A 15,069-nucleotide genomic window follows, 5' to 3' on the forward strand; every position below is an offset into this window, starting at 1 on the left:
AACCTAACTAATCCGGTACCAATTTTGAAGTGGATGAGTAATCTTGGTGTGCACCATGAGACACATCCATCCCAAAAGGTCTCACTACACCATAGATGGCCTAAGGTAAGACCCAATAAGTGTTAGCTTAAGCCATAAATGTGTTGCTTCAGACAAAAAGGTAACACTTCTACCTTAAAAAACGTGTTACTGTTTTTCGTGTTACTATAGATATCTATTGTAACACTCTTATCCCAAGACTGCAACACAGTAAAAAGTGTTACCATTTGTCCTAAAGTAACATCCCTCTTACCTAACGTAACACCAAAAAATATGTTACTATAAGTTCTGTAGCAACACTCTTTCTATCCTATTGCAACTATAGTTAAAATGTTACCTATAATCGAAGTGTTCTTGCAGTAACACTCTTCCTATTCTATTGCAACTATAATCAAAGTGTTACCTATAATGTAAGTGTTTCTAATGTAACATTCATTTGTACATAATGGCAACACTTTTTTTTATGAAACATATTTTGTTTTAGGCCATACGATTTCATTTGTAATGTAACAATTTATAATGTAAACCTGAAAAATTCATATGCAACACATTATTAAACTGATGTAATAGGAGCTTTTTTCAAAGCAATGTTTAATTTTCATAATAACATAAGAATATTTTTAAATTGTAAGGTTCTTACAATTATATGTAAATATATCAACAAATATAAGTAAACATGTTCATAAGATCATCCAAAAATGACTATTCTTCTACGATATATCTAGACTATTCTTCTATTTCATCAACTTCATCATCACCACATTTAGCAGGAGTAGCATTTTCATTTTCACATGATATGTCGCCAAACATTTCGTCAACATCAACCTTGAGATTGGGATTGGCTTCTCCGAATTTGTTTATCATCCATGTCATATTATCCCGCATTTGTTTTTTCATTTCATTGGCAAGCTGATCCCGTATATTTGTTGTAAGTTCCTCCACATAGCTATTAGGAACTTCTGTGGCTGACTGTTTCTTCAATTTCTTAGGTACTCCACGCCTCCCAACAAGCCAAGTTGATCCGTGTGAAGAGTCACCACAAATCAATTGATCGACACTCTCAGTGTTTGCTCCAGTTGAACAAATTTCTTCAATTGTTGACTATATAAAAACACAAGTCAGGTGCATATACATATACTTACATTTTTATATTTATTTTTTTAAATGATTAAAAAAACTTAAGCTTACAAGTCTATATTTCAATATCTCATTTGGCAACTTGTATTGGCGGCCCTCTTTTCGTTTACGGGTTGCCACAAAAATTTCAGCTTTTGTTGGTGTCGCATGATCTGGCTTTGAAAGTTTCTATCATAGAAGAAAGATAATAAGTAACTATAAGTAGCAAAAGTCTGTATATATATATATATATATATATATATATATATATATATATATATATATATATATATATATATATATAGTCGGAATACATACCAACTTTCTGATTTGAGCAAAGCTTCTTGGCCCTGTAGTATGTGTATCTTTTATCTTATTCCGACTTATTGCATTTTTCTCAGCCAGCGTCTGGAAAAATCAACAAAAATTCAATGATAAATTTCATTCAAATATAATAAGTTAGTCCATGAATGGTGGTTCTTAATTTGGGACAGCAAGTGAGGAAAAATAGATGACCTAAGATAGTCCATATACTAAGTTAGTCCACATAAAATTTTGTGTGCTGTGCACAATATTGAGAAATAAAGCAATTGAGGAGCTAGGCCAGCATAATAAGTTAGTCCATAAATGGTGGTTCTTAATTTGGGACAGCAAGTGAGGAAAATAGATGACCTAAGATAGTCCATATACTAAGTTAGTCCATATAAAATTTTGTGTGTTGTGCACAATATTGAGAAATAAAGCAATTGAGGAGCTAGGCCAGCGTAGCCCAATTTACTTTCATCCAGTTTCTAAAACTAGAATGCATTGAATTTATAAGGCAATGAAGGAGCGAGACTTTTGTGTCACACGTAAACACTTTATCATAAACATTTATGCTTAAACACTTTATCATAAACATTTATGCTTAAATTTCTACAACTAACCTCATAATATACAACCAATATTGTTTTGCAACATTAAAAAGTTTAGTTCAAACACATTATATTTTGGGATCTATATCATGAACAACTTGCCAATATTTAAGAACAATGCAAAAGGTAAACAGAGATGTCCTAGTTTAATATTGATGTCTCAAGCAACAATATATAACACGGTACAATATCAATTTAAATTTCACTTTTGAAATGCTCGTTTTGCCAATTACATTCTTATTTCCATGATTCAATCATGTTAACGTGGATTTAAAGTTTGAGTAAGGCAGATTAAAGATTTAGCTATCTAGTAAAACATATCTCAGAACAGAGCATAGACTATAAAAAGGGTTTCTAACTTGTCCATGAACTTGATTTTATTGATCACAAAAGATGAAAATGAAGATGAAATGTTAGTGAGAAACTTGTTACGAACTTATGCCTAGAGAGCTTAAACCATAAATGATGGACATTATTGAAAAAGGAAGAAATATCTAACTCTCATATGATTAAAGCATACTACGCATGGGTGCATTTCAATTAAAAAGTAAATGTTTCAAAGCTAAATGATAATATAATAAGAGAAGGAAACAGCTTTGACCATATGTGAAAGTAACTAAATGCATTGTAAAAACACCATATACTTAAATAAAGATGGATGCTAAAATCAACAGCAACTAATTAAATTATTTAAGATTCCAAACATCATAACAGGATATCAGTTCATTCTTTCATTACTAAACTCCTTAAGCTTAACATATTTATTGTAACTAAGTACTAGTGTCAGTTAGTCTCAATAACACATTATAGAGATAAGGTGCAAAAATACTCTTAACATTTACAAGGAGGAGCAAATTTACTTCTAACTTCTAAAATTGTTCAATTTTACCCCTAATGTTAGCAGCAAAGAGCAATTTTATGCCTAACGTTGACAAGTTGGATCAATTTGAGAAATAATTCATCAAATTGTCTATTCTGTCATGAATCTTGTCATCTACACTTCACATGTGCGTCATTTTATCACTCATTAATAATAGATAACAAACATTAGAGGCATTTTTGCACCTTATCCTCAAATTATATTAAAACTCAGCCATAACTTATTGTACCATAATGCATTTATCTCAATGTTATATCACAGGGCACACAGTCAAAACCCAACATAACTTAAAAATAGAAAACCAATAATATATACATGTACCTTGACTTTGGGATCATTCCAATACTTTAATAACATCTTGAATTCGTCAAGTGGAATGTCATTCGGCCTGTGTTTTAGCCTCTCCTCATCATTATCATAACAGATGTAATGTTTTTCTTTTATACGAGCTTTATACACCCTCCATGAATCATTAATTGACTTCATTACCCACTGTTTTCCTTGCTCAGGGATAATATACTTTTGCTAAAATAGAAAAATACTAAGTTTAAACTTACAATAGACATTATTATAAATTAATTTTTTTACCAAAATGAACTTCACGCCAGCATAAGTAATTAAGAGGTTTACCTTAACAAACTCTCATAAGTCATTCTTGTCGGGAACATGATGCCAAGTAACCCAATTAAGCGGCACATATAACCTTGCTATTGTCCCCAAAAAATTGCTGAACTCTGGTAATAATTTATCATCATCTGCTACAGGTTGAAAATGATCATTCAACATAATTACCTTTCTCTCATCATGCCTCCTTACATGTACAAAATCCATTCTTGTTTTTCCTCGTTTCCTCTGTTTATTTATAGTTGCATACATTCAATTAGATATAGAAAAATATGTTAAAAAGGGTTGAAAGTTGAAACACAATATCTAAATATTATATGACCTTTTGAGGTTTCAATTGTTCCATGATCAGTTTGGCACAATACTGGTTCAACATTATCCTTCTCTTGTGCATTCTCCACTTGTTTAAGCTTTTGGCTTTCTCGCAAAGCTAAAAAGGCAGCAATTGATCCAATTCCTTCGTTACTTTGTCGCTTTAAATGTTTAGTAGAAGATGGTCCAGGATATGGTACAGTTTCTCCATCAACCGCCTTGCAATTTTTTTTCTAAAATAACATCAACTACAATTTTATCAATGGATAACAGACTTCATTTGATAAAAATGATTTACCTGTGCAGAATTTAAACATGTCCCTTCCTTCTCTACAGCAATTGCATCAATATTAGCTTTTGACCGTGTTGTTCGCCCATTCACAACCTTCATCTTCTCAATTTGTTTGGTTTGCTGAAGTTTATAATCCAATTACATTTCAATGATGATTATAAATCATAATGTTATTACCTTACGTACCTTAGAGGTATGAGTGATTTCATCTTCATCACTACCAGGATCGCTATCATTTTCTGGATAGTAGGCTTCGCTTGCCTCTTGAACCTTTGCCGTGTCTTTTCCTTTCTTTTGTTTGGAAATAATACTCAAACCATCAGACAACTTTGACAAATTCAATGCAGCAAATCGCTCCTTATTCTGAGCAATTGTCATCTCCCTTTTCCTTTCATACATAATGCCAATAGATTCTTTAATATTTTCGCCGTCTATAACATCTTTCGGAGCTATATCTTGTTGACTAATCAAGACATTATCTTCAATGGGTAACTTCCTCCTCACAGTAGCATTCTCTTCACTTGCATTCTTTTTATTTTTTTGCTCTTGTTGAATGGACTGTATAGTCACATACTTTCTCTTTGGTTGGAGTCTTTTTGCTACAAGCATAAAAATAATTCATGTATTAACATATAAATGGTAATAATTAAGAATGGTACATGAGTATTTTTGCTTTGTAGTCATGTTTATTTTACCTAAAGTGACTCTCATTGTTAAAATACAGAAAGTAAAAAAGAGAGCACTATAATTCTTGAGAAATGTATAATTCTTGAAGATGTGAAAGGCAACAGTAAAAAATCTTTTATTAATAGCAAAGCAGCAGCAAAAAACAGAACATAAAAACATCAAATGAGCACTAAAAACATAGCATAAATTGCAGTCAATATAGAAAGCATTTGTTACATGTAAACATTTACCATAAACACAAAGAATATTAATAAGAGTTTGAAATATATAACTTTACCTTCAAATAAACTCGGTCTTGGTCGTACGACTACATGTGGTTGCATTTGCTCTAGTGGCTCTATTCCTTTGCCAACAATGGTATCAATGTAAAAATCTAATGATTCACCACCACTGAATCCTTGAATGAATTCACCAAAGTCCTTGTCATTTGCCACTAATTTCCAACCACCCATCTTCCCTTTATTGATATAAATTCCTCCAATTTCAATGTATCCCAGGTCATTTTTGACATACTCCATCAATACAGAATATGAAAATAAATCAGCATCCACACTATTTGCAATTTCGGTACAAGTTCCATTAGAAAATTTGGTTTTCAAGAACTCTCCCTTGTGGTGGAATCTGATAACAAATCGTGTATCTCCCATCTTATAAATAAATTAACAACACAAATATTAGATTATGAAACATAACCAAGAATACATGTTACAAAAATAAATAAATAAATAAAATAGTGAGCAATAAAAAAAGTCATTCTCAAGTTTGAACATTACAATTAAGTCGCATTTTCTATGCAATCTAAATCGGTGTTATCTATGGGGATTTGTCTTGTCGGAATATCATCTCTATGCCAACTAACATCATCAACTAGATTTTCTATTCCATAATCAATGTCAATATCATCTAAAACTTGTTCGCTTATATCTTCTCTCACATCACACCACTCCCTCGGCAATTTCTTCACAATATAATGAAAACCTTTTTCAATTAGATCTTCGATAAAAAAACACTTGATGTACTTGTGAAGCCATAACAAATGGATCATTTTTTTGGTATAATTTATGGAAGTTGACTCGAGGCAGCCCATAAGAATCCTTCTCTTCTTGGTACCAACAACACCTAAATAAAACTACATCTACAACTCCCCAATAATCAACTTCAATGATTTCTTCAATTGCTCCATAATAACTAACTTCCCCCACTATTGGATTTTTGTCTTTCGAACTTGCAAAACTAGTGGTTAAGGCTGACAAAAAGACACCACTATTTTGTGTCGTACACTTACCATCTCTTTGTTTTGTATGAAATCTATATCCATTTATTACATAACCACTAAACCTCTTAGCCGCTCGATTAGGACCCTTTGCTAAGGATGATAATTCCATTGAAATGTTCTCCTTTTTTCCAACTTCTTCCTTTAACCACTTATAGAACTCTTCTGTATGTGATCTTTCTCTTTTATACCTCTTTGACTTTGCATGACTATCAAATAATGCTCGATGTTCCCTACAATCATTATCAAGAATAGACATTCAATTATTCAAAGTTGCCAAAATTTTAGTATTCTATAAAAAGATGGATTAAAACAACTTACTCAATTAACGTCTCTATTTCCTCGTTATCGCAATTGAATAAGACATATCGATGAGCTTTAATCCATGTATCATCATCCAAATGAATAATTTTTCCATCTTTGTTTCTCCTTGTTCCAATAGGATATCCCATATTTGGAAAATTTGCACTTTCAAATTCAGCAGAGTACTTGTGAATTTTTGTTTTCCCGACGTCACCCAAATATCTAGAACAAAATGTCAAACATTCTTCTGCCAAATAGCCTTCTGCGATGGACCCTTCTGGTTTACTCCTATTCCGAACATATGATTTTAATTTACCCAAATATCGCTCAATTGGAAACATCCATCGACTATGCACTGGTCCACCAAGTTCAACTTCCTTACACAAATGAATTGGTAAGTGAACCATTATATCAAAGAATGAAGGCGGAAAGATCATCTCAAACTGACAAAGAATTTCAGCAATTTCATGTTGCAACTTCTTAACATCATCCAAATCAATAACTTTGTTGCATATACCTCTAAAGAATGCACCCAATCTGATCAAAGGTATTGCAACCTCGGGTTTTAATGTTTTTGTCACAGCAAATTGTAGCAAATATTGGAGAATAAAATGAGCATCATGACTCTTATACCCCGATACTTTCCTCTCATTCATGTGCACACAACGGCTGATATTAGATGCACATCCGTACGGAAGTTTAGCATTCTTCAATACTGAGCAAAACATTTCCTTCTCTTCATTCGTCATGTCAAAGCTAGCAGCCCTATATTCATAGTGTTCACCATCACTAGAGAGAATAGGATGAAGGACTTTTCGAATGCCGATATCTTGCAAATATTTACGAGCCTTATAATGATCTTTTGACTTACCGCTAATATTTAATAAAGTACCCAGTATATTATCACAAATGTTTTTCTCTATTGCATGACATCAAGGTTATGTCGAGCCAAATTATGACTCCAATATGGTAAATAAAAAAAGATAGACTTCTTCTTGAAAGGTGAATCATAATTAGACTTTTGTTTTCTACTTTGCTTCCCAAATTCATTCACATATTTCCCCAACAATTCTTCAATATCCGTTCCAGTCAACATTGTAGGACTCTCTCTCATTTCAGTTTTCCCATTAAATCTTCGTTTATCTAACCTCCACTGATGTGTGCAATCAAGAAATCTTCTATGATCCATATAACACATTTTCCTACTATGTTTCAAATAAAATGAGCATGTCTCGTAATTACATACAGGACAAGCCAATTTACCTTTTGTGTTCCAACCTGATAACATTGCATATCCCGGAAAATCACTGATGGTCCATAAGACACATGCATGTAGCATAAAAGTTCGATCAGTAAAGGCATCATAAGTTTCTAATCCTACATCCCATAAATCTTTCAACTCTGCAATTAAAGGCTGCATATACACATCAATATTGTTCCCAGGAGAATTTGGACCAGAGATTAATGTTGATAGAATCAAATTCTCCGGTTTCATGCTTAACCAAGGGGGAAGGTTGTAATTCACCAATACAATAGGCCATGTGCTGTGAGTTACACTCATTGTCCGAAAAGGATTGAATCCATCGGAATCTAAACCTAATCTAACATTTCGAATTTCTGATGAAAATTGGGGATACTTCGCATCCATTTTCTTCCAAGCTTCACCATCAGCTGGATGTCTTAGCTTCCCATCATTCTTCCGTTCTACTGCATGCCATATCATAAGTTGAGAGAACTCTTTGCACATAAATAGTCGTTGCAACCTGGGTTTTAAGGGGAAATATCGCATCACTTTTGCTGGGACTTTGTGAATCTTTTCTGGGCATTTATTATCAACACCAACACCTTTATTTTCCACCACCTTCCACCTTGAAGAACCACAAGTTTTGCAAGCATCTTCACTCTCATTTTCAGCCCAGTACAACATGCAATCATTTGGACATGCATGTATCTTCTGGTAATCAAGACCTAAATCTTTAATGATATTTTTTGCATCATTAAAAGATGTAGGTATATTAACATCAGGGAAAGCCTCCTTTATCAACTCCAGTAGATCCCCAAATGCAGATTCAGTAATTCCATGAATGCACTTTAAAAGATAAAGCCTAACTATGAAACTTAATCGAGAGAATTTCTTGCACCCGGGATACAAAGGTTGTTTTCCCTCCTCAACAAGACGATAAAACTTTCTTGCATCTACATTCGGGCCTTTCTTCAGTCCATCTTCATTTGTTTCTTCATTACTTTCCCTATGTTGATAAGTATCATACAACATCTTATCAAGATCATCTCCAAAACCCACATCATTCTCACAATCCAACTCATCGTTATTGCCTTTTAAATTGGGACATGAAACGTCATAAATCCATTGGGTATACATTGGAGAATGACCCTTGCAAATCAAATGGTCGTAGATAGCATTTTTACAATGCCATTGACAATTTTTACATTTTTTACATGGACACCTTGATTCGTTTCCTACGGCGAAACTAGAAAACACATTTGCTATAAAAGCTTTCACCCCATTCATATATCCTTCACTGTACTTTGGAAGATTTAGCCAAACCTTATCTTCATCACCCATTACTACATATTTGTCCCAAAACAACAAGGTGATGTAAAAAGAGTGAATTCAAATTTGTCTATTACTTTTCATAGCTAAGCATAAGACCATCATTCATTATAAAACACGTTATATACAAGAACAAAAGAAAATAGATGATTGTGCATCTAATTAAACTAAAATATTAGATGAGCTGATCTAATAATGAAGGATATAAGTACCATAAGATGTAATTGCTAAGTTAAAAGGTTTCCATTCAAACAGATTATGAGGTACAAAACATAGGCATATTATGGATTTAGAGATGCATTTGGGCAAAATTGACAGACAAAACTACTTAAAGGGAGTAAAGCTCACCCATAAGCCAATAGTATAAGATGATTTTAAGATTGTATTATGCTCACTAACTTCTCGTTTATTCCCTAGACTATTGTTGCTCTACAAATTACATTTGCTGAACTAATGGTTTTTTTTATTAAAACTGCCTTATAGGTGCCAGATAGTGACTTTTGGTAATTAATTATAATCAGAACATGGTTGATCTTGTTCTGAGTAGAACTTTCCTAGTTTGAGATTGTTCTTTACTTAGATTGTAATATGATAAAATAAATTAATTGATAACAAACAAAAACAAAAGCATAAGAGAACTATATGTAAGTATATGACAATAAAACTACAACTAATAATGTGAGATCAACATGGGATACTAAATTAGTTTGAATCCAAAAGATAGGTCAAATTTTAACACAAGTCCATATAAAAAACGAGCTCAGATTATAACACAAGTCCATAACAGGGAAAATTTGCATTTTTTGACAAAATTTATCATGTGAAATTTTTTGTAAACTATTATTTAATAATAACACTGGGGTGGCTGCTCTTTGATTCTGAGATGACATTCAAGAACATAATGGGTATGTTAATAGCAGTAGTTGGAATGGTAGTTTATAGTTGGGCTGTAGAGGCTGATAAAAGTGCAATTAAGGCTTTGACCCATCCGAAGAACAGTCTAACAGAAGAGGAAATCAGACTTCTGAAGGAAGGAGTAGAAAACATTCCTTTGAAGGATGTTGAACTAGGTCAATCTAAAGTATAGATATTGGCTGGAAAACCAATTGTTGTTTTGCCTCCACGAAGAAGCATCCACCAGCTGACCTTTTTGCAGACCAGCTGACCCTTTTGCAGAAATTTTTAGAGAATGTGCTATTTAAGTCATTTGTTCCTTTTTTTTAATTCTTGGTTATTTAAATTATTATTATTTTTTTCTATGTGAAAAGAGATTAGCAATGAAAGTCATGGGGTCATGTGATAAAAAGGACATGTACAACTTCATATATCAGCAGAAAAGTTCTTAGTAAACAATAGATTTGTGTTTTTTTGGCTGTTGTCGGTGGAACATATGGTTATAGAAGAGATAGAAATTCCATGTTATGCTGTTTTTTGACAGCTAAATTTACCAATTATTAACACAGTATAATGTAATGACAAAAAAAAAAACAAGAACCCCCATTAAAATGTTCTCAAAATCATAAGAAATAAATTCTTCTGGATAATGACATCCTACCTCATCTTTTTAGAATATAGAGTTTCATTTTCAATTTTATGTTCCAATTTCAACAACTCATCTAGGTATTAATTACTTTTAGATTCTTCTAAAAACCTCTGAAACTACTTTGAAATAAGACTCTATTTCTCTCATTGAGAGTAGTTGGACCGAGGACTTAGCTAATTATCGGAAATTTCATACGGAAAAAACTATCATAATCCTCTTAATCATATAAAAAATGGATAATGTAACAAAATAGACCTATGGTTTTTTAGGAAGTATCAATTAAGGCTCCACGTACAAAATAGCATCAATATATGTCTAACGTTTAAAAAAGGGTACCAATTTAGGTATCGACCAATCCGTTATCGATACCTAAATTGGTACCCTTTTTTAAACGTTAGACATATATTGATGCTATTTTGTACGTGGAGTCTAAATTGATACTTTCTCAAAAACCATAGGCTTATTTTGGTACTTTATCCCTATAAAAAAGGACAGTTTGATCAATTGACATGGAGAATTTGCAGAGAGTTTGATAAATGGACAAATAAAAAACACACTTCAGCTTGGAGCAATGGATGGAAGAAACTTAGCAAGTTCACTAAGTTGACTCATATGGAAAAGGAAACAAGCATCCTGAGTCTCAGAACAACTCGACTTCTTTGACAGAGTTTGTTTAACAATTCTGTTAGCTGGGGGCTTGATACACATAAAAATATAATATTTGGCACTTGATGCATCTAAATAAAAAATCAGCAATAATACACAAAAAAATTGAAAGATAAGGACGCCAGAATGCTTTTTATCCATGGAAACCCATGAAATTGGATCTCAAATTGCAGCTGCTGCAGAACAAACTATAAAAACACCAAGGTGGAGAAATTCAATTTCCTCAAAGTTTATAGATTTCATTTGATTAACTGCTAAGTTTACTTTCATTTGCATTGTTATTTTGTTCTTTTGCAAGTGTTTTTTCTATTGTATTTTTTATTTTCTCTATATAGGTTTTAGCAATCATTTGAAGAAACTAGCACAATTATCATGTCATCTCTGAGTTTATCAATTATTTATTTGAACTAAAGCATGTTTTTAAGGTTTGAAATTAGTTAATGCTTCATACTTCCACATTGGAAACTCATCCTTATTTGCACCAAAACATAATAAATAGTGGTCACTAGATAGATAGCGGACATGCGTAATTAATTGATAATAATTTGTGTGCATTATATATATTAAGAGTCTAGTAGAAAACAAACAATTGGCCCTTATATTTATAGGGTGTCTCTGCGTTTTCTGAACTTAAAGTAAGTTGATTAATTCTTTAATTTCACGGACTAGAACAAGAAATTATTTTAATAAATTAAAATGTAGATTAGTATAAGACAATAGGTTATTATAAACAAATTTAGTAGACCAATGAATCACTTATAAAGGAATTCACACGGATCTAGTATATGAACTGTTAACAGAAACTTAGCATATGAACTATTATAATACAAACACACAGTAATCAGAGAAGATGAAAGAAACAAGGGAAAAAATCTCACCAATAATTAAACCAGAAAGAGGCAACAAAAGGTTGACGATTTACCACGGCCGCCGGAACTAGCTAAATCGAAGTAAGAGGGAAATTAGAACAAGAAACTGTTATAATACAAACATACAGTAATCAGAGAAGATGAAAGAAACAAGGGGAAAATCTCACCAATAATTAAACTAGAGAGAGGCAACAAGAGGTTGACGATTTACGATCGCTGCCGGAACTAGCTAAATCGAAGTAAGAGCGAAATTAGAACAAGAAACTGTTATAATACAAACATACAGTAATCAGAGAAGATGAAAGAAACAAGGGAAATATCTCACCAATAATTAAACCAGAGAGAGGCAACAAGAGGTTGACGATTTACAACCGCAGCCGGAACTAGCTAAATCGAAGTAAGAGGGAAATTAGGTTTGGAAAATTCAAAGAGAGAGGGGCGAGAGATGGAGAAATTAGACAAAAGATCGGATTAAGATAGGGACGTGTTACCTGATTTGGAGATGGAGCCGAGGCAGCGGAGGTAGAGGCGGTTGAGGTGAACGTCGTAATCGGAAAAGAACTCAGTAAAAGGGCTTTTGTTCTTTTTTAGGAAAAGATAAATTTCAGAATAAAATTTGCGCCAAAACCACTTTCACTTCACCTTCTTTCACTTTTTTCTACCGCTAAAACTAAAAATATATTTTATTTTTTTTTATTTTTTTATTTTTTTATTTTTTTTCTACAGTGCTTAATAGATCAAACCACTCAACTTATTCAAAAATATTGATGGGCCCTCTAAACTTATATAATATCTCTTTAATCCCCCAACTTGCTTAAGATAACATATTACCTATCCGAATTTGTTCAAAATGATCTGTTGACCCCTAGACTTGTTTATAATGATCTATTTATCCCTTAACTTGTTTAAAGTGGTCTCAATTGCAATTTATCTAAATCTGTAAAAAATTCAAAACATAAAAAGTAAATGCTTAATTTGTGATTTTAAGTCTTTAAAACAAATAAACTTTTTAGTTTGTACATTTTTATGACGCTTTTTATAAATTTAGGGACATAATCATGACATTTTAAACAAGTTTAGAGGGCTAATTGGATACCATGTAAGTTCATGAGCCAATCAACATTTTTGGATAAGTTCAGGAGGCAACTGATGTATTAAGCCTTTTCTATAGTGTTACAATTTAACAATATAATGGTAACACTAGTAAACAATGTTACAATATATCAAAGTTAAATTAGTTTAACATAATATGGTAACACTTCATAAATAGTGTTATGATATATCAAAATTCAGGACAAAAATTGCAACACAATCATAGTAACACAGACATTTTGTGTTACAGTAGACCATCTATGGTGTAGTGTCTGGACTTCCATTTCTCATCTCAAAAATGGCAGTCCAGACATTTTGGGATGGACGTGTCCCACGGTGCACACCAAGATTACTCATCTGATTCAAAATTGGTACCAGATTAGTTAGGTTCACTTTGAAGATTGGCACTATGGGATGGACGTTTTCCATGGTGCATCCCAAGATTGGCACAATCTCTCCTAACCAACCATTTTAGGAGTGAATGTGTTAATCTTGAGGGAAGTTAATCCCTATACAGGAAGGAAAATCATCTCCCCTGCAGCCCAGTACGTCGCCTTCCAGAAAAAATTAATCGTGTTAGGCAGGGAAAAAGACGATTTTGACTTCGCGAAATGAAGATTAGCGAAGCATGCGAATGTAAATGTGCAGGGAAAGAGGTGATTTTACTTCGCTAATCGATTTTTTTGCGAAGTCTGCGAGGTCTGAAACGTGACTATCTACGTCGCATATCGATGCTTTCGCGAAGTCTGCGAGGTCTGAAACGTGAGGATCTATTCACAGACTTCGCGAACTAATCGATTCGCGAGGTAGATCCATACGTTTCAGACTCTTTCTCTCCGCAGATCTTCGCGAAATCATCGATTCACGAAGTAGATCGTCACCATCCAGGCTCATTCTCTTCGCAAACTTTCGCGAAACCATCGATTCACGAAGTGTATTCATGAAAAAACGCAGAAAAAACAACAGATACTTACATTTTTCGCCCCTTTCACCCCTAAAAGCGGCAATAACAATATGATAACATGGGAAGAACGAAGGAAATAACGTAGAAAAACCATTTCTTTGATGGTAACAAGAAGAAAGAAACCAAGCAACGAACAGGAAGATGAAGAACCATGGCTTTGTTTTCTAGGGTTAGGAAGTTGCAGAATCAAGAGATGAAGAGAGGAAAAAGAGAAATTCATTGTGATTTTGATGAAATTGTGCAGATTTCGTGCAATTTAAAGGAAGAAAGGAAGATCAAAAGTCTTCAAATAATTAATGCAGGAGCAACTTTTCGCGTAACCAAGGAGATAGGGGGAGCGAGCGGCTGTTCGCGATGTGTGGGAAGTGGGAAGGTTATGGGTATTATGGAAAAGTCACACAAAATCAGTCTAGATATGTAGTAGGTTGAGTAAATGGGTTAATTATGTAAATGAGCCTCCCATTTGACCCAGTTTTGTAATTTTCCCATTATGCATTTAATTATAGATAACAATCTCTACTGTATTACTGACAATTTTATTATGGTTTGATTACATAGACCTTTATATTTATGAAAGTGTTACTGCGACGCTCAAAATCTAATGCAACATTGCACCAAAAATCAGTCTCGTTTTATTATATAACTTTCTCACTTACGTTCAATTGAAAATAGTCCATATACAGTGTATTGCATTTCCAAAATAAACCATATTTTATAATCATCAATTCATTTCATATTATATGATTTAAATGATGAGTTTTGAATATATGACATGTTACATCTACATCAAATTTCACCAAAAACAAAGAAAAAAACCCCACAAAATTTTGTTGTCAAATCACAACTACTCCAATTTCTCTTTTATATTATTATTTTCAAAATTTACAGAAATAGTAATCCGGATATTGATTGTTTCGTAATTG

General features: G+C 33.0%; 2 protein-coding genes across 8 annotated transcripts; both read right to left on the minus strand.

The window, feature by feature from the left end:
- Positions 1 to 608: 608 nt before the first annotated feature.
- Positions 609 to 12,721, minus strand: LOC136222145 (uncharacterized). 7 transcript variants are annotated; one of them, XM_066009640.1, is made up of 13 exons: positions 12,582 to 12,721; positions 12,416 to 12,477; positions 12,258 to 12,315; positions 12,100 to 12,161; positions 5,142 to 5,511; positions 4,364 to 4,776; positions 4,184 to 4,297; positions 3,896 to 4,118; positions 3,580 to 3,801; positions 3,271 to 3,474; positions 1,474 to 1,563; positions 1,228 to 1,344; positions 609 to 1,140 (listed from the first exon to the last, which is right to left on the minus strand). In XM_066009640.1, the coding sequence occupies exons 5-9, from the start codon at positions 5,509 to 5,511 to the stop codon at positions 3,752 to 3,754; spliced, it is 1,170 nt and encodes a 389-aa protein (XP_065865712.1). In that variant the 5' UTR covers positions 12,100 to 12,161; positions 12,258 to 12,315; positions 12,416 to 12,477; positions 12,582 to 12,721; the 3' UTR covers positions 609 to 1,140; positions 1,228 to 1,344; positions 1,474 to 1,563; positions 3,271 to 3,474; positions 3,580 to 3,751. The 7 variants fall into 7 exon arrangements, with proteins under 7 accessions (XP_065865712.1, XP_065865714.1, XP_065865710.1 ...); XM_066009642.1 differs by having other exon boundaries at positions 12,100 to 12,157; positions 12,258 to 12,319; XM_066009638.1 differs by having other exon boundaries at positions 12,258 to 12,319.
- On the minus strand, positions 5,528 to 10,815 carry LOC136222144 (uncharacterized). Its single transcript, XM_066009637.1, has 2 exons — positions 6,459 to 10,815; positions 5,528 to 6,370 (listed from the first exon to the last, which is right to left on the minus strand). The coding sequence occupies exon 1, from the start codon at positions 9,022 to 9,024 to the stop codon at positions 7,360 to 7,362; it is 1,665 nt and encodes a 554-aa protein (XP_065865709.1). The 5' UTR covers positions 9,025 to 10,815; the 3' UTR covers positions 5,528 to 6,370; positions 6,459 to 7,359.
- Positions 12,722 to 15,069: the final 2,348 nt, after the last annotated feature.

Source organism: Euphorbia lathyris, chromosome 3 (genome assembly GCF_963576675.1).
Source record: "Euphorbia lathyris chromosome 3, ddEupLath1.1, whole genome shotgun sequence".
NCBI lineage: Eukaryota > Viridiplantae > Streptophyta > Magnoliopsida > Malpighiales > Euphorbiaceae > Euphorbia > Euphorbia lathyris.

Excerpts from the sequence above, each read along its gene's own strand:
- LOC136222145 (XM_066009640.1), bottom strand. The coding sequence starts at position 5,511 with ATGGGAGATACACGATTTGTTATCAGATTCCACCACAAGGGAGAGTTC. Across the intron at positions 4,298-4,363 it reads AAATCACTCATACCTCTAAG|CAAACCAAACAAATTGAGAA; the intron begins GTACGTAAGGTA and ends TATAAACTTCAG. Across the intron at positions 4,119-4,183 it reads CATGTTTAAATTCTGCACAG|AAAAAAAATTGCAAGGCGGT; the intron begins GTAAATCATTTT and ends ATGTTATTTTAG.
- LOC136222144 (XM_066009637.1), bottom strand. The coding sequence starts at position 9,024 with ATGGGTGATGAAGATAAGGTTTGGCTAAATCTTCCAAAGTACAGTGAA.